This window comes from Salmo trutta, unplaced genomic scaffold (assembly GCF_901001165.1).
Source record: "Salmo trutta unplaced genomic scaffold, fSalTru1.1, whole genome shotgun sequence".
Taxonomy (NCBI): Eukaryota; Metazoa; Chordata; class Actinopteri; order Salmoniformes; family Salmonidae; genus Salmo; species Salmo trutta.
Window position 1 is genome coordinate 40,757 of NW_021823104.1, and position 19,244 is coordinate 60,000.

At 46.2% G+C, this 19,244-nt stretch overlaps 1 protein-coding gene across 2 annotated transcripts in view; it reads right to left on the bottom strand.

Annotated features, from left to right (window-relative positions):
- Positions 1-14,420: 14,420 nt before the first annotated feature.
- Positions 14,421-19,244, bottom strand: part of LOC115188927 (carbohydrate sulfotransferase 12-like) — a 26,718-nt gene continuing 21,894 nt past the window's right edge. For both annotated transcript variants that reach the window (XM_029747760.1, XM_029747761.1), the window contains 3 exons: positions 19,200-19,244; positions 16,650-16,958; positions 14,421-15,409 (listed from right to left, as the gene is read on the bottom strand). The exon at positions 19,200-19,244 is cut by the window's right edge and continues 135 nt beyond it. In XM_029747760.1, the coding sequence (XP_029603620.1) occupies positions 15,173-15,409; positions 16,650-16,958; positions 19,200-19,244 (591 nt within the window). In that variant the 3' untranslated portion in view covers positions 14,421-15,172. The remainder of the gene's footprint in view (positions 15,410-16,649; positions 16,959-19,199) is intronic.

Consider the following 19,244-nt stretch of genomic DNA (forward strand, 5'->3'; position numbering starts at 1 on the left):
TCGCTTACCGCCCCAATAGGTCCACGGACGACGCAATCACAAACCCATCTGGACAAGAGGAATACCTATGTAAGAATGCTGTTCATTGATTACAGCTCAGCATTTAACACCATAGTACCCTCCAAACTCGTCATTAAGCTCTAGACCCTGGGTCTCGACCCCGCCTTGTGCAACTGGGTCCTGGACTTCCTGACGGGCCGCCCGCAGGTGGTGAGGGTAGGAAACAACATCTCCACTGCGCTGATCCTCAACACTGGGGCCCCACAAGGGTGCGTTCTCAGCCCTCTCCTGTACTCCCTGTTCACCCACGACTGCGTGGCCATGCACGCCTCCAACTCAATCATCAAGTTTGCAGACGACACAACAGTAGTAGGCTTGATTACCATTAATGACGAGACGGCTGACAGGGAGGAGGTGAGGGCCCTCGGAGTGTGGTGTCAGGAAAATAACCTCACACTCAACGTCAACAAAACAAAGGAGATGATCGTGGACTTCAGGAAACAGCAGAGGGAGCACCTCCCTATCCACATCGACGGGACAGCAGTGGAGAAGGTGGAGAGTTTTAAGTTCCTCTGTGTACACATCACGGACAACCTGAAATGGTCCACCCACACAGACAGCGTGGTGAAGAAGGCGCAACAGCGCCTCTTCAACCTCAGGAGGCTGAAGAAATTTGCCTTGTCACCAAAAACACTCACAAACTTTTACAGATGCACAATCGAGAGCATCCTGTCGGGCTGTATCACCGCCTGGTACGGCAACTGCTCCGCCCACAACCGGAAGGCTCTCCAGAGGGTAGTGAGGTCTGCACAACGCATCACCTGGGGCAAACTACCTGCCCTCCAGGACACCTACACCACCCGATGTCACAGGAAGGCCAAAAAGATCATCAAGGACAGCAACCACCCAAGCCACTGCCTGTTCACCCCGCTGTCATCCAGAAGGCGAGGTCAGTACAGGTGCATCAAAGCTGGGACCGAGAGACTGATAAACAGCTTCTATCTCCAGGCCATCAGACTGTTAAACAGCCATCACTAACATTGAGTGGCTGCTGCCAATATACAGACTCAACAACAGCCACTTTAATAATTAATAATTGGATGTAATAAATGTATCACTAGTCACTTAAACAATGGCACTTTATATAATGTTTACATACCCTGCATCACTCATCTCATATGTATATACTGTACTCTATACCATCTACTGCATCTTGCCTATGCTGTTCGGCCATCGCTCATCCATATATTTATATGTACATATTCTTATTCATTCCTTTACACTTGTGTGTATTAGGTAGTTGTTGTGGAATTGGTAGATTACTTGTTAGATATTACTGCATGTTTGGAACTAGAAGCACAAGCATTTCTCTACACTCGCATTAACATCTGCTAACCATGTGTATGGACCAATAACATCTGCTAACCATGTGACCAATAACATCTGCTAACCATGTGGCCAATAACATCTGCTAACCATGTGTATGGACCAATAACATCTGCTAAACATGTGACCAATAACATCTGCTAACCATGTGTATGGACCAATAACATCTGCTAACCATGTGACCAATAACATCTGCTAACCATGTGTATGGACCAATAACATCTGCTAACCATGTGTATGGACCAATAACATCTGCTAACCATGTGACCAATAACATCTGCTAACCATGTGTATGGACCAATAACATCTGCTAACCATGTGTATGGACCAATAACATCTGCTAACCATGTGTATGGACCAATAACATCTGCTAACCATGTGACCAATAACATCTGCTAACCATGTGTATGGACCAATAACATCTGCTAACCATGTGTATGGACCAATAACATCTGCTAACCATGTGACCAATAAAATGTGATTTGAAGCATTTAATTATTATGTTGCATTGTTGATTGGTGAACCTGTAGTAAGCATTTTATTGTACAGCGTACCATGCATGTCTTGTGCATATGACAAATACTCTTGACTTGACACACACACACACACACACACACACACACACACACACACACACACACACACACACACACACACACACACACACACACTGGGGTGGACCTGGTTGTGAACAGTTATAGAATAGGTTCTGATTAAAGACATGTACCTCACTCACAGTGGTGGACTCTATTCTACTGGAATCTGTTCTGCTCTATTCTGTTCCATTCTATTCTATTCTTTTCCATTCTATTCTATTCTATTCTGTTCTATTCTATTCTACTCTATTCTGCTTTGTTCTATTCTGTTCTACTTTATTCGGCTTTGTTCTATTCTGTTCTACTCTATTCTGCTTTGTTCTATTCTGTTCTACTCTATTCTGTTCTATTCTATTCTGCTTTGTTCTATTCTGTTCTACTTTATTCGGCTTTGTTCTATTCTGCTTTGTTCTATTCTGTTCTACTCTATTCTGTTCTATTCTATTCTATTCTGCTTTGTTCTATTCTGTTCTACTTTATTCGGCTTTGTTCTATTCTGCTTTGTTCTATTCTGTTCTATTCTACTCTATTCTGTTCCATTCTATTCTACTCTGTTCTATTCTGTTCTATTCTGCTTTGTTCTATTCTGTTCTACTCTATTCTGTTCCATTCTATTCTACTCTATTCTGTTCTATTCTGCTTTGTTCTATTCTGTTCTACTTTATTCGGCTTTGTTCTACTCTGTTCTACTCTATTCTGTTCTATTCTGTTTTGTTCTATTCTACTCTATTCTGCTTTGTTCTATTCTGTTCTACTCTATTCTGCTTTGTTCTATTCTGTTCTACTCTATTCTGTTTTATTCTATTCTACTCTACTCTGTTCCATTCTGTTCTATTCTGTTTTGTTCTACTCTATTCTACTTTGTTATATTCTGTTCTATTCTACTCTATTCTATTATGTTCTATTCTACTCATTTATATTCTATTCTACTCTGTTCTACTCTATTCTATTTTGTTCTACTCTATTCTGCTTTGTTCTATTCTATTGTTCTATTCTACTCTATTCTATTATGTTCTATTCTACTCATTTATATTCTATTCTACTCTGTTCTACTCTATTCTATTTTGTTCTACTCTATTCTGCTTTGTTCTATTCTATTGTTCTATTCTACTCTATTCTATTATGTTCTATTCTGCTTTATTCTATTCTGTTCTACTCTATTCTCCATCTCCCGGTTAGCCAAAGAGGTCACCAGCCAATTCTTGGGCTACAATTCCTCTTTTGCCAATTGGCCTGGACCCTTTACTGCCAACAGAACCCCGCCGATCCATCACAACTGGTCTGTCGACGTAACCGCCCGAGGTGGTTTCAACAGGCTCTTCCGTTGCGACGTCGCCTGATGCCCATCTGCTAGCCCCGGCCTGCTAGCCTAGCCCCGGCCTGCTAGCCCCGGCCTGCTAGCCCCGGCCTGCTAGCCCCGGCCTGCTAGCTCCGGCCTGCTAGCCCCGGCCTGCTAGCCCCGGCCTGCTAGCCCCGGCCTGCTAGCCCCGGCCTGCTAGCCCCGGCCTGCTAGCTGTCTGAATCGCTGTGTCTCCAGCTAGCCTAGCATAGTAGCGATGACTGAATTGGATCCCTGACTCGTCTAGTGCTACTCACTGGACCCTATGATCACTCGGCTACACGTGACTCTCCCTAATGTAAATAGGCCTCGTCTATTGCTGTTTTGGTTAGTGATTATTGTCCTATTTCACTGAAGAGCCCCTAGCCCTGCCCAATATGCCTTAGATAGTGTGGGAGCAAATCTCATGACTCTGATTCCATTTCCATTATTAGCAGCATTTAGGCTGTCCACTTTGAAGAGCTGAGACAGAATGGCTATATAAGGAATGGAACATATAGGACCAGGTCCTGCTACCATTATAACCTATACAGCTGTCGTGAAGAACGGTCCAGGGAAGTTATTTTCATATAGAGGGAGGGGACTCTATACGTTATGCAAAGACAGAATCCTATAAAGATGGGACTCTGTAATATGAGACTTTAGTCTTTTTCATGGAAGGGCTCTGTTGCGTGTGGAATAGGGTCCTTCCATGGAGGGGCTCTGTTGCGTGTGGAATAGGGTCCTTCCATGGAGGGGATCAGCTCTGTTGCGTGTGGAATAGGGTCCTTCCATGGAGGGGATCAGCTCTGTTGCGTGTGGAATAGGGTCCTTCCATGGAGGGGATCAGCTCTGTTGCGTGTGGAATAGGGTCCTTCCATGGAGGGGATCAGCTCTGTTGCGTGTGGAATAGGGTCCTTCCATGGAGAGGCTCAGCTCTGTTGCGTGCGGAATAGGGTCCTTCCATGGAGGGGATCAGCTCTGTTGTGTGTGGAATAGGGTCCTTCCATGGAGGGGCTCTGTTGCGTGTGGAATAGGGTCCTTCCATGGAGGGGATCAGCTCTGTTGCGTGTGGAATAGGGTCCTTCCATGGAGGGGATCAGCTCTGTTGCGTGTGGAATAGGGTCCTTCCATGGAGGGGCTCTGTTGCGTGTGGAATAGGGTCCTTCCATGGAAGGGATCAGCTCTGTTGCGTGTGGAATAGGGTCCTTCCATGGAGGGGCTCTGTTGCGTGTGGAATAGGGTCCTTCCATGGAGGGGATCAGCTCTGTTGCGTGTGGAATAGGGTCCTTCCATGGAGGGGATCAGCTCTGTTGCGTGTGGAATAGGGTCCTTCCATGGAGGGGCTCTGTTGCGTGTGGAATAGGGTCCTTCCATGGAGGGGCTCTGTTGCGTGTGGAATAGGGTCCTTCCATGGAAGGGATCAGCTCTGTTGCGTGTGGAATAGGGTCCTTCCATGGAGGGGCTCTGTTGCGTGTGGAATAGGGTCCTTCCATGGAGGGGATCAGCTCTGTTGCGTGTGGAATAAGGTCCTTCCTTGGAGGGGCTCGGCTTTGCCACTCTGTATTACAGTCTATATTGAATTCACAAGGTATTACAAGAGTATTATGTTCTTAAGACAATTTTCCACGACAATAGCCCTTTTGTTCCACTCCCCACACATGCGGTGACCTCACCTGGGTTTACTGGTGCCTCTAGAAACAAAACCTCTCTGATCATCACTCAATGCCTAGATTTACCTTCACTGTACTCACATTCTACCATACCCTTGTCTATTCTTCCGCACCCAGAAATCTGCTCTTTTTACTCTCTGTTCCGAATGCACTAGATAACCAGTTCTTATAGCCTTTAGCTGTACCCTTATCCTACTCCTCCTCTGGTGATGTAGAGGTTAACCCAGGCCCTGCAACCCCCTGCACCACTCCCATTCCCCAGGTTCTTATAGCCTTTAGCCGTACCCTCATCCTACTCCTCCTCTGGTGATGTAGAGGTTAACCCAGGCCCTGCAGCCCCCAGAACCACTCCCATTCCCCAGGTTCTTATAGCCTTTAGCCGTATCCTCATCCTACTCCTCCTCTGGTGATGTAGAGGTTAACCCAGGCCCTGCAGCCCCCAGAACCACTCCCATTCCCCAGGTTCTTATAGCCTTTAGCCGTATCCTCATCCTACTCCTCCTCTGGTGATGTAGAGGTTAACCCAGGCCCTGCAGCCCCCAGAACCACTCCCATTCCCCAGGTTCTTATAGCCTTTAGCCGTACCCTTATCCTACTCATCCTACTCCTCCTCTGGTGATGTAGAGGTTAACCCAGGCCCTGCAGCCCCCAACACCACTCCCCAGGCGCTCTCATTTGTTGACTTCTGTAAACGTAAAAGCCTTGGTTTCATGCATGTTAACGTTAGAAGCCTCCTCCCTAAGTTTGTTTTATTCACTGCTTTAGCACACTCCGCCAACCCTGATGTCCGAGCCGTGTCTGAATCATGGCTTAGGAAGGCCAACAAAAATCCTGAAATTTCCATCCCCAACTATAACATCTTCCGTCAAGATAGAACTGCCAAAGGGGCAGAGTTGCAATCTACTGCAGAGATAGCCTGCAGAGTCCTGTCTTACTATTCAGGTCTATACCCAAACAATTCGAGCTTCTTCTTTTAAAAATCCACCTTTCCAGAAACAAGTCTTTCACCGTTGCCACTTGTTATAGACCCCCTTCAGACCCCAGCTGTGCCCTGAACACCATATGTGAATTGATTGCCCCCCATCTATCTTCAGAGATCATACTGTTAGGCGACCTAAACTGGGATATGCTTAACACCCTGGCCGTCCTACAATCTAAGCATGATGCCTTCAATCTCACACAACTTATTAATGAACCTACCAGGTACAACCCTAAATCCGTAACCATGGGCACCCTCTTCGATATCATCCTGACCAACTTGCCCTCTAAATACACCTCTGCTGTCTTCAACCAGGATTTCAGCGATCACTGCCTCATTGTCTGCATCCGTAAAGGGTCTGCGGTCAAACGACCACCCCTTATCACTGACAAACGCTCCCTAAAACACTTCAGCGAGCAGGCCTTTCTAATCGACCTGGCCGGGATATCCTGGAAGGATATTGACCTCATCCCATCAGTAGAGGATGCCTGGTTGCTCTTTAAAGTGCTTTCCTCACCATCTTAAATAAACATGCCCCATTCAAAAAATGTAGAACTAAGAACAGATATAGCCCTTGGTTCACCCCAGACTTGACTGCCCTCGACCAGCACAAAAACATCCTGTGGCATTCTGCATTAGCATCGAATAGCCCCCGCAATTTGCAACTTTACATGGAAGTCAGGAACCAATATACTCAATCAGTTAGGAAAGATAAGGCTAGCTTTTTCAAACTGAAATTTGCATCCTGTAGCACTAATTCCCAAAAAATGTGGGACACTAAAGTCCATGGAGAATAAGAGCTCCTCCTCCCAGCTGCCCACTGCACTGAGGCTAGGAAACACTGTCCCTACCAATAAATCCACGATAATCAAGAATTTCAATAAGCATTTTTCTACGGCTGGTAAATGCTTTCCACCTGGCTACCCCTACCCCAGCCAACATCTCAGCAACTGGCCCAAGCCCCCCCCCACTTCTCCTTTACCCAAATCCAGACAGTTTATGTTCTGAAAGAGCTGAAAAATCTGGATCCCTACAAATCAGCTGGGCTAGACAATCTTGAACCTCTCTTTCTAAAATTATCTGCAGAAATTGTTGCAACCCCTATTACTAGCTTGTTCAACCTCTCTTTTGTATCGTCCGAGATCCCCAAAGTTTGGAAAGCTGCCGCGGTCATCCTCCTCTTTAAAGGGGGAGACACTCTAGACCCAAACTGTTATAGACCTATATCCATCCTGCCCTGCCTTTCTAAAACCTTTGAAAGCCAAGTTAACAAAACAGATCACCGACCATTTCGAATCCCACCGTACCTCAGCCATGCTCAAGGTCCTAAACGATATCATAACCGCCATCGATAAAAGACAGTACTGTGCAGCCATCTTCATCGACCTGGCCAAGGCTTTTGACCCTGTCAATCACCGCATTCTTATCGGCAGACTCAACAGCCTTGGTTTCTCAAATGACTGCCTCGCCTGGTTCACCAACTACTTCTCAGATAGAGTTCAGCGTGTCAAATCGGAGGGCCTGTTGTCCGAACCTCTGGTAGTCTCTATGGGGGTCCCACAGGGTTCAATTCTCAGGCCAACTCTTTTTTTCTGTATACATCAATGATGTCGCTCTTGCTGCTGGTGATTCTCTGATCCACATCTATGCAGACCACACCATTCTGTAAACATCTGGCCCTTCTTTGGACACTGTGTTAACAAACCTCCAAACGAGCTTCAATGCCATACAACTCTCCTTCCGTGCCTCTGTTTTTAAATACAAGTAAAACTAAATGCATGCTCTGCAACCGATGGCTACCTGCCCGCCTGTCCAGCATCACTACTCTGGACGGTTCTGACTTAGAATATGTAGACAACTACAAATGCCTAGGTGTCTTGTTAGACTGTAAACTCTCCTTCCAGACTCACATTAAGCATCTCCAATCCAAAATTAAATGTAGAATCGGCTTCCTATTTCGCAACAAAGCCTCCTTCACTCATGCTGCCAAACATACCCTCGTAAAACTGACTATCCTACCGATCCTTGACTTCGGCGATGTCATTTACAAAATAGCCTCCAACACTCTACTCAGCAAACTGGATGTAGTCGATCACAGTGTCATCCGTTTCATCACCAAAGCCCCATATACTACCCACCACTGCGACCTGTATGCTCTAGATGGCTGGCCCTCGCTACATATCCTTTGCCAAACCCACTGGCTCCAGGTCATCTATAAGTCTTTGCTAGGTAAAGCCCCGCCTTATCTCAGCTCACTTGCCACCATAGCAACACCCACCCGTAGCACGCGCTCCAGCAGGTATATCTCACTGGTCATCCCCAAAGCCAACACCTATTTTGGCTGCCTTTCCTTCAGTTCTCTGCTGCCAATGACTGGAAAGAACTGCAAAAATCACTGAAGCTGGAGTCTTATATCTCCCTCACTAACTTTAAGCATCAGCTGTCAGAGCAGTTTACCGATCACTGTACCTGTACACAGGCAATTTGTAAATTGCCCACCCAACTACCTCATCCCCATATTGTTATTTATCCTCTTGCTCTTTTGCACCCCAGTATCTCTACTTGCACATCATCATCTGCACATCTATCACTCCAGTGTTAATGCTAAATTGTAATTATTTCGCCTCTACTGCCTATTTATTGCCTTACCTCCTCCGTACTCTTCTACATTTGCACACACTATACATATATTTTTCTACTGTATTATTGACTGTACGTTTGTTTATGTGTAACTCTGCGTTATTGTTTTCGTCGCACTGCTTTGCTTTATCTTGGCCAGGTCGCAGTTGTAAATGAGAACTTGTTCTCAACTGGCCTACCTGGATAAATAAAGGACTTGTTCTCAACTAGCCCACCTGGTTAAATAAAGGACTTGTTCTCAACTGGCCGACCTGGATAAATAAAGGACTTGTTCTCAACTGGCCTACCTGGTTAAATAAAGAACTTGTTCTCAACTGGCCTACCTGGTTAAATAAAGAACTTGTTCTCAACTGGCCTACCTGGTTAAATAAAAGGTAAAATAAAAAATAGTAATCTCTTCCCATGGTCACAGATTGCCACGGCCTTCCAGTTCTGGCTCAGGAACGGTCTGGTGTGACCTATTCGTTGACAACACATTCATCTCATTCGATACTCTGAGGGTTGACCATAATATTCCCTATACCCACTTTTTTAGATACCTGCAAACTCGCAGCTAAAAAAACATTTCCCTTCATTTCCACTCCAGCCGACTAAGTGACCAGTCGAAAGTTGCTTATATCTTAACCCTTGTCTGAAGGGCCCGATCTCCAGATTATACCACATAATACAGGACATTAATCCGCCATCCTTTGCAAATACAAAATCTGCATGGGAGCAAGACATAGGTGGGCGAACTACCCGATGATAAATGGCAACAAAGTATTGAGCGTGTCCACACATCATCATTTTGCATAAGGCATGGGCTCATTCAGTTGAAGGTTTTGCACTGTCTCTATTACTCAAATGACAGATTGGCAAAAATATACCCAAATGATGACCCCAAGTGTTTGATATGCCACCAGCCCAGCAACTGTGGGACACATGTTTTGGTCATGCCAATCTTTGAGTGGCCTCTGAGACCCGATTTTTAAGGCATTCTGACATATGTGTAATACAACTGTTAGCCCCAACCCGGTCACTGCCATGTTTGGGGTACCTCCCCTAGAACAGAATGCTACCACGCTGCTTGCTCGCCGCCTGGTCCTTGCTCGCCGCCTGGTCCTTGCTCGCCGCCTGGTCCTCTTTCACTGGAAGTCTGCAAAGCCGTCCTCCTTTATGCAGTGGGTTAAGGAGGTGATGTCATCTCTGCCTCTGGAGAAGGTTAGGGACACTGTGCTTGGGTCCCGACAGAAGTAAGACTTAACCTGGTCCCCATTAATACAATACGTGGAGAGCCTGTCTTTTACTTAGTGTAACTTGTAGGGTTTGGTAAGCAGTCATGGCTGTTCTAGTGGCCAATTGTGTTAAGAATTTTTATTTAACTTTTTTCCCCATTGTTTTTGTTTCTATTACTGTTTGTTTCTTTCCTATTGTCACGGTTGTCGTCGGTGATGGAGGACCAAAACGCAGCAGGTATGTTTATGCTCATCTTGCTTTTTAATAAATACAAAATGAACACCAAAAATAACAAAAAAACGAAACCACGAACAACAAAACAGTCTGACTAGGCACAAGGCTAAGCACAGAACAATCACCCACGAATCACAAACACACCCCAATATATGGGACTCTCAATCAAAGGCAAAGAGAAAACACCTGCCTTCAATTGAGAATCCCAACCCCAATTAATCACCCATAGACATACACTCACTAGACTCCACATAGACATACATAAACCTAGACCATAAACCAAAACCCCGGAAATACTAAATCAAACACCCTTTAAACAAACACACCACCCTGAACCACATAAAACAAATACCCTCTGTCACGTCCTGACCAAACTACAATAACAAATAACCCTTATACTGGCCAGGACGTGACAACCTATTTAACTTTTATAGATGCGTTGGTGGGTGGTGTGGAGGGAGGGGATGGATGGATGGGAGAATGAGGGGCTGGGGTTGTACTATAGATGGTGGGTGGTGTGGAGGGAGGGAGGGGATGGATGGATGGGAGAATGAGGGGCTGGGGTTGTACTATAGATGGTGGGTGGTGTGGAGGGAGGGGATGGATGGATGGGAGAATGAGGGGCTGGGGTTGTACTATAGATGGTGGGTGGTGTGGAGGGAGGGGATGGATGGATGGGAGAATGAGGGGCTGGGGTTGTACTATAGATGGTGGGTGGGTGGTGTGGAGGGAGGGGATGGATGGGAGAATGAGGGGCTGGGGTTGTACTATAGATGGTGGGTGGGTGGTGTGGAGGGAGGGAGGGGATGGATGGATGGGAGAATGAGGGGCTGGGGTTGTACTATAGATGGTGGGTGGGTGGTGTGGAGGGAGGGGATGGATGGATGGGAGGATGAGGGGCTGGGGTTGTACTATAGATGGTGGGTGGGTGGTGTGGAGGGAGGGGATGGATGGATGGGAGAATGAGGGGCTGGGGTTGTACTATAGATGGTGGGTGGGTGGTGTGGAGGGAGGGGATGGATGGGAGAATGAGGGGCTGGGGTTGTACTATAGATGGTGGGTGGGTGGTGTGGAGGGAGGGGATGGATGGATGGGAGAATGAGGGGCTGGGGTTGTACTATAGATGGTGGGTGGTGTGGAGGGAGGGGATGGATGGATGGGAGAATGAGGGGCTGGGGTTGTACTATAGATGGTGGGTGGTGTGGAGGGAGGGGATGGATGGATGGGAGAATGAGGGGCTGGGGTTGTACTATAGATGGTGGGTGGTGTGGAGGGAGGGAGGGGATGGATGGATGGGAGAATGAGGGACTGGGGTTGTACTATAGATGGTGGGTGGTGTGGAGGGAGGGGATGGATGGATGGGAGAATGAGGGGCTGGGGTTGTACTATAGATGGTGGGTGGTGTGGAGGGAGGGGATGGATGGATGGGAGAATGAGGGACTGGGGTTGTACTATAGATGGTGGGTGGTGTGGAGGGAGGGGATGGATGGATGGGAGAATGAGGGGCTGGGGTTGTACTATAGATGGTGGGTGGTGTGGAGGGAGGGGATGGATGGATGGGAGAATGAGGGGCTGGGGTTGTACTATAGATGGTGGGTGGGTGGTGTGGAGGGGTTATACTGTTTTTGTTGTTATATCTGAAAATCTATATATAAAGTAAAACAATTTTAAAAAAACAAGATCAGAGTAACAGCAGCATATGATGAGTGTGTGTATGTTTGTGTGTGTTGGAATAAGGGATGGACCCAATCACCACCAGTCTAACACCAAAGGATCCATATGTGGTTCTGGCTTTAACAAGTCAGGGTCAGGGGTCAGGGGGAAGGGGGAGAACTCAGCAGCAGACTTGGTTCATGCCTTAGTTTATATTTCTCACATGATATCCTTATGAAACATACATCATTCTGAAATACAATAAAACTAGAATAGTGAAATCAAGACATGGACCCACATCAGAATAATGTTAGTCATTCTGTATAGAAGAGAAACATGAAGATTCTGCTCTGAGGGATTCTAGAACAACATGAAGATTCTGCTCTGAAGGATTCTAGAACAACATGAAGATTCTGCTCTGAGGGATTCTAGAACAACATGATGATTCTGCTCTGAGGGATTCTAGAATGTGCTGATTCTGCTCTGAGGGATTCTAGAACAACATGATGATTCTGCTCTGAGGGATTCTAGAACAACATGATGATTCTGCTCTGAGGGATTCTAGAACAACATGATGATTCTGCTCTAAGGCATTCTAGAACAACATGAAGATTCTGCTCTGAGGGATTCTAGAACAACATGAATATTCTGCTCTGAGGGATTCTAGAACAACATGAAGATTTTGCTCTGAGGGATTCTAGAACAACATGATGATTGTGCTCTGAGGGATTCTAAAACAACATGATGATTGTGCTCTGAGGGATTCTAGAACAACATGAAGATTCTGCTCTGAGGGATTCTAGAACAACATGATGATTCTGCTCTGAGGGATTCTAGAACAACATGATGATTCTGCTCTGAGGGATTCTAGAACAACATGAAGATTCTGCTCTGAGGGATTCTAGAACAACATGAAGATTCTGCTCTGAGGGATTCTAGAACAACATGATGATTCTGCTCTGAGGGATTCTAGAACATGCTGATTCTGCTCTGAAGGATTCTAGAACAACATGATGATTCTGCTCTGAGGGATTCTAGAACAACATGATGATTCTGCTCTGAGGGATTCTAGAACAACATGATGATTCTGCTCGGAAGGATTCTAGAACAACATGAAGATTCTGCTCTGAGGGATTCTAGAACAACATGAAGATTCTGCTCTGAGGGATTCTAGAACAACATGATGATTCTGCTCTGAGGGATTCTAGAACAACATGATGATTCTGCTCTAAGGGATTCTAGAACAACATGATGATTCTGCTCTGAGGGATTCTAGAACAACATGATGATTCTGCTCTGAGGGATTCTAGAACAACATGATGATTCTGCTCTGAGGGATTCTAGAACAACATGAAGATTCTGCTCTGAGGGATTCTAGAACAACATGAAGATTCTGCTCTGAGGGATTCTAGAACAACATGATGATTCTGCTCTGAGGGATTCTAGAACAACAGGGAATTATGTTTCCTTCCTGTTGATGTACTGTCAGATAGAAACACTCTAACCCAACATGCAGATTCTACTCTGTGAATGACGAGGTTTGTGGCACAGATCATTATCATGAAATAACAGACAACAGTTCACAGTAAACACAGACTATCATTGTGCACAACCCTATACAACCCTATTACATAGCATCAGCAAGGTACATAAAACACTGACCACCATCCCTTTAAGGCCGATAGATAGGTTATCCCTTTAAGACCTACACACAGTTCACCCCGTAAAAGACAGACAATAAAGGTCAACCTTGTAAGACCGACAGGCAGGTCATCCCTTTAAGACCGACAGACAGGTCATCCCTTTAAGACCGACAGACAGGTCATCCCTTTAAGACCGACAGACAGGTCATCCCTTTAAGACCGACAGACAGGTCATCCCTTTAAGACCGACAGACAGGTCATCCCTTTAAGACCGACAGACAGGTCATCCCTTTAAGACCGACAGACAGGTCATCCCTTTAAGACTGACAGACAGGTCATCCCTTTTAAGACCTCAAATATACAGATGTACTGTATATTTGAAAAACTAGTTAAAAAATGATTATTTACAAAAATACTTTGCTCTGTAAACTTTTCATTTTGATTCCAACCAAAGGTTAGAGTTAGGTACTCTCTTCCCCTAACCCTCTATCCCCCTGTCTCTTCCCATTCCCCATCTAACTCTAACCCCCTGTCTAACCCTCTAACCCCCTGTCTAACCCTCTAACCCCCTGTCTACCCCTCTAACCCCCTGTCTAACCCTCTAACCCCCTGTCTAACCCTCTAACCCCCTGTCTAACCCCCTGTCTACCCCTCTAACCCCCTGTCTAACCCTCTAACCCCCTGTCTACCCCTCTAACCCCCGTCTAACCCTCTAACCCCCTGTCTAACCCTCTAACCCCCTGTCTAACCCTCTAACCCCCTGTCTAACCCCCTGTCTAACCCTCTAACCCCCTGTCTAACCCTCTAACCCCCTGTCTAACCCCCTGTCTACCCCTCTAACCCCCTGTCTACCCCTCTAACCCCCTGTCTAACCCTCTAACCCACTGTCTAACCCTCTAACCCCCTGTCTAACCCCCTGTCTACCCCTCTAACCCCATGTCTAACCCTCTAACCCCCTGTCTAACCCTCTAACCCCCTGTCTAACCCCCTGTCTACCCCTCTAACCCCCTGTCTAACCCTCTAACCCCCTGTCTAACCATCTGTCTCTTCCCAACCATCTAAGGCCTGTGGCCTGTCTTCCTCTTTTTAACCGGTAACATGCTGTAACATGTTTCCCCATGCTTCCAGTAGTAGCACACCCATTAGGTTGGTAAAGTCTGTTTCAGAAAACCCTTCCCTTCAACAAAACCCTACAACTCCTCAGGTCCTGCTGGCCTCCTTATAGGAGGGTGATAATGTTGGCATCGGTCACTGTGAAACAAGGCATTTCCTTTCCACATTAAAACATAAAACACAAAAACATCCCTTTCATGCTTGACTTTAACGCTGGAAAATAAGTGATCATTAAAAACAACTAGAAAACAACGAATTCCCAAACAGTCAACTCGTCATAGGATGATCAGTAAAGACCAGGGTTCCACCAGGGTTCCACCAGGGTTCCAGCAGTCAGGAGTCCAAACTCTTCTCCAAAGGAAGTGTAACCTAACTCCACCGTTCCTCTGTTGAGGAACTCTAACGTTCCTCTGTTCTGGACCTGCTGAGTCCAGAACAGGAGCAGAAGGTCCAGCACTCTGGTCTGGCTGGTCTTAGGAAAGAATGTACTACCCATTTTCCCCATAGGAGAACCCACTGACAATAGCTATTTTTGGTTCCAAGTGGAACCCTTTAATTAATACAAGGTTCTACATGGAACAGTTTCATCACTAAAAGGTTCTAAGTAGAACCTTGTTCACCACCAAAAAGTTATACCTGGGACCAAAAAGGGTTCTCCGATGGGGACAAGAAAAGAGCCCCTTCTAGAAAGCCTTTTTCTCTAAGAGTGTAGTTGGAGTCAGTCAGTCCAGCAGCGCGTCTGGTCTGGAGTAGCCAAACAGTCTGAAGTCTGGTTCATACAGCCTGTAGAGATCCCTCCTGGCCACTAGGGGCACCCTGCTGAACCAGTCCTCCTGCCAGCTGCTGGCCGTGTGGTTCCTGGGAGAGGAGGGGAAGTCAACCACGTTGTCCACCTTCAAAACCCTCAGCAGCTGTTCAGCATCCTCCTCAACCGTCTCCAGCTGTCCCACAAAGTCATACTGGGGGGAAGGGGAGAGAGAGGGGGGAGAGGAGAGGGGGGCAGGGGAGAGCGGGGGGCGGAGAGAGAGGGGGGGGCGGAGAGAGAGGGGGGACGGAGAGAGAGGGGGGACGGAGAGAGAGGGGGAACGGGGCAGGGGAGAGAGGGGGGCAGGGGAGAGGGGCATGGGAGAGGGAGAGGGGACGGAGAGGGGGGGGGGCAGGGGAGAGGACAGAGAGAGAGGGGGAGAGACGGAGAGAAAGTTAACCTGTCTGTAACATGATTTGCCCAAGAAAGTTTTGCAGAGCTGTTTAACAACCAACACAGTTGAAATGTTGCTGCTTAAACAAAACAACAGAAATGGCGTCTTCCCTTATATTCTAGTCTAGTAGATGAAATGGCGTCTTCCCTTATATTCTAGTCTAGTAGATGAAAAGGCGTCTTCCCTTATATTCTAGTCTACTAGATGAAAAGGCGTCTTCCCTTATATTCTAGTCTAGTAGATGAAAAGGCGTCTTCCCTTATATTCTAGTCTAGTAGATGAAAAGGCTTGTCTTCCCTTATATTCTAGTCTAGTAGATGAAATGGCGTCTTCCCTTATATTCTAGTCTACTAGATGAAAAGGCGTCTTCCCTTATATTCTTGCTGAATGGCGATGCAATTGCACCTCTATTGCAGACTGGTAGAATAGTATAATCCATGTTATTGAGTCCCAGGACCAATCAGTCCTGTCTTATGGACCTGTCTCTCTATTTCAGACTGGTAGAATAGTATAATCCATGTTATTGAGGACCAATCAGTCCTGTCTGATGGACCCGTCTCTCTATTGCAGACTGGTAGAATAGTATAATCCATGTTATTGAGGACCAATCAGTCCTGTCTGATGGACCTGTCTCTCTATTGCAGACTGGTAGAATAGTATAATCCATGTTATTGAGGACCAATCAGTCCTGTCTTATGGACCTGTCTCTCTATTGCAGACTGGTAGAATAGTATAATCCATGTTATTGAGGACCAATCAGTCCTGTCTTATGGACCTGTCTCTCTATTGCAGACTGGTAGAATAGTATAATCCATGTTATTTGTAAAGTAGTGGGGACTGATGTTTGCTGGTCTAATAAATGCAGAATGTTGGGCTCTACATTAGTTAGATGACAGAGTTCACTCTTCTTCCACCAGAAGGTGGATCTTGTTGGCCTTTACTTCTGCCAAAAGACTTCTTCTTAGACATTGGATAATAATGTAGTATTTTTATATATTACCTGTATTTGACAGGGGTGGCATAGCCGGTAGACCTGTCTCCAGTGCTCGTTGAAGGGGGCGTCGCTCTCCGTCTGGGGGTCCAGTAGGTATTGGACGAACTCTGAGAAGGAGGGGCGGATTCCCGCAGGAAATGCATCGCCCACTGCCGCGGGAGGTTCAGAGTGGTTACCATAGCGACGGAGCATGAGCAGAGCGAATCGGCGGTAGAACTCGTCGTTGGGCTGCTCAAACTTGTTCCGATACGCTGAGATGAGGCGGACGAACGGATCTCTGACAAACAGGAACTTGGTGTACTTCTGGAGCTTCACCTTGACAACAAACAAACCACCTTTATTAAACCATATTCAAAACAAATACACAGTGCATTCAGAAAGTATTCACATTTTGTTACGTTACAGCCTTTTCCCTCTTTTCCTAACCCCTAACCCTAACCCCTAACCCTAACCCCTAACCCTAACCCTTCAAAACAAATACACAGTGCATTCAGAAAGTATTCACATTTTGTTACGTTACAGCCTTATTTTAAGATTGATAAAATATGTTTTTCCCCTCAATCTACACACAATACCCCATAATGACAAAGGTACCAGTTGATAGAGGTTTTTAGAAATGTTTTAAAATGCATTACAAATAAAAAACAGCAATACCTTATTTACATAAGTATTCAGACCCTTTGCTATGAGACTCGAAATTGAGCTCAGGTGCATCCTGTTTCCATTAATCATCCTTGAGATGTTTCTACAACTTGATTGGAGTCCACCTGTGGTAAATTAAATTCATTGGATATGATTTGGAAAGGCACACACCTGTCTATATAAGGACCCACAGTTGACAGTGCATGTCAGAGCAAAAATCCAAGCCATGAGGTCGAAGGAATTGTCCGTAGAGCTCCAAGACAGGACTGTGTCGAGGCACAGATCTGGGGAAGGGCACCAAAACATTTCTGCAGCATTGAAGGTCTCCAAGAACACAGTGGCCTCCATCATTCTGAAATGGAAGAAGTTTGGAACCACTAAGACTCTTCCTAGAGCTGGCCGCCCGGCCAAACTGAGCAATCGGGGGAGAAGAGCCTTGGTCAGGGAGGTGACCAAGAACCCGATGGTCACTCTGACAGAGATCCAAAGTTTCTCTGTAGAGATGGGAGAACCTTCCAGAAGGTCAACCTTCTCTGCAGCACTCCCCCAATCAGGCCTTTATGGTAGAGTGTCCAGACGGAAGCCACTCCTCAGTAAAAAGGCACATGACAGCCCACTTGGAGTTTGACAAAAAGGCACCTAAAGGACTCTGAGACCATGAGAAACAAGATTCTCTGGTCCAAGATTGAACTCTTTGGCTTGATTAAACTCTTTGGCTTTAATGCCAAGCGCCACGTCTGGAGGAAACCTGGCACCATCCCTACGGTGAAGCATGGTGGTGGCAGCATCATGCTGTGGGGATGGTTTTCAGAGGCAGGGGCTGGGAGACTAGTCAGGATCGAGGGAAAGATGAATGGAGCAAAGTACAGAGATCCTTGATGAAAACCTGATCCTGAACCTCAGGACAACGACCCTAAGCACACAGCCAAGACAACGCAGGAGTGGCTTCGGGACAAGTCTCTGAATGTCCTTGAGTGGCCCAGTCAGAGCCCTGACTTGAACCTGATCGAACATCTCTGGAGAGACCTGAAAATAGCTGTGCAGCAACGCTCCCCATCCAACCTGACAGAGCTGCAGAGAAGAATGGGAGAAACTCCCCAAATACAGGTGTGCCAAGCTTGTAGCATCCGACCCAAGAAGACTCAAGACTGTAATCGCTGCCAAAGGTGCTTCAACAAAGTACTGAGTAAAGGGTCTGAATACTTATTTAAATGTGACATTAAAGTTTTTTAATAGATTTCTAAAAAACTGTTTTTGCTTTGTCATTATGTGGTATTGTGTCTAGATTGATGAGGGGAAAAAAACAATTTAATCAATTTTAGAATAAGGCTGTAACGTAACAAAATGTAGAAAAAGAGGTCTGAATACTTTCAGAAGGCACTGAATACATCACTTTCACCTTTATATAATAGATTAAACCAAATGTGTCAGCTGTTAACTGACCACCATCAGGGTTAACTGACCACCATCAGGGTTAACTGACCACCATCAGGGTTAACTGACCACCATCAGGGTTCAGGGTTAACTGACCACCATCATGGTTAACTGACCACCATCAGGGTTAACTGACCACCATCAGGGTTAACTGACCACCATCAGGGTTAACTGACCACCATCAGGGTACCATCAGGGTTAACTGACCACCATCAGGGTTAACTGACCACCATCAGGGTTAACTGACCACCATCAGGGTACCATCAGGGTTAACTGACCACCATCAGGGTTAACTGACCACTATCAGGGTTAACTGACCACTATCAGGGTTAACTGACCCCCATCAGGGTTAACTGACCCCCATCAGGGTTAACTGACCACCATCAGGGTTAACTGACCACCATCAGGGTTAACTGACCACCATCAGGGTTAACTGACCACCATCAGGGTTAGTGTTAGAGAGATTAGCAGTGAACTGACCTTCATCAGATGTCGTGAGAACTTCCCGTAGCGTTTCCAGAATTT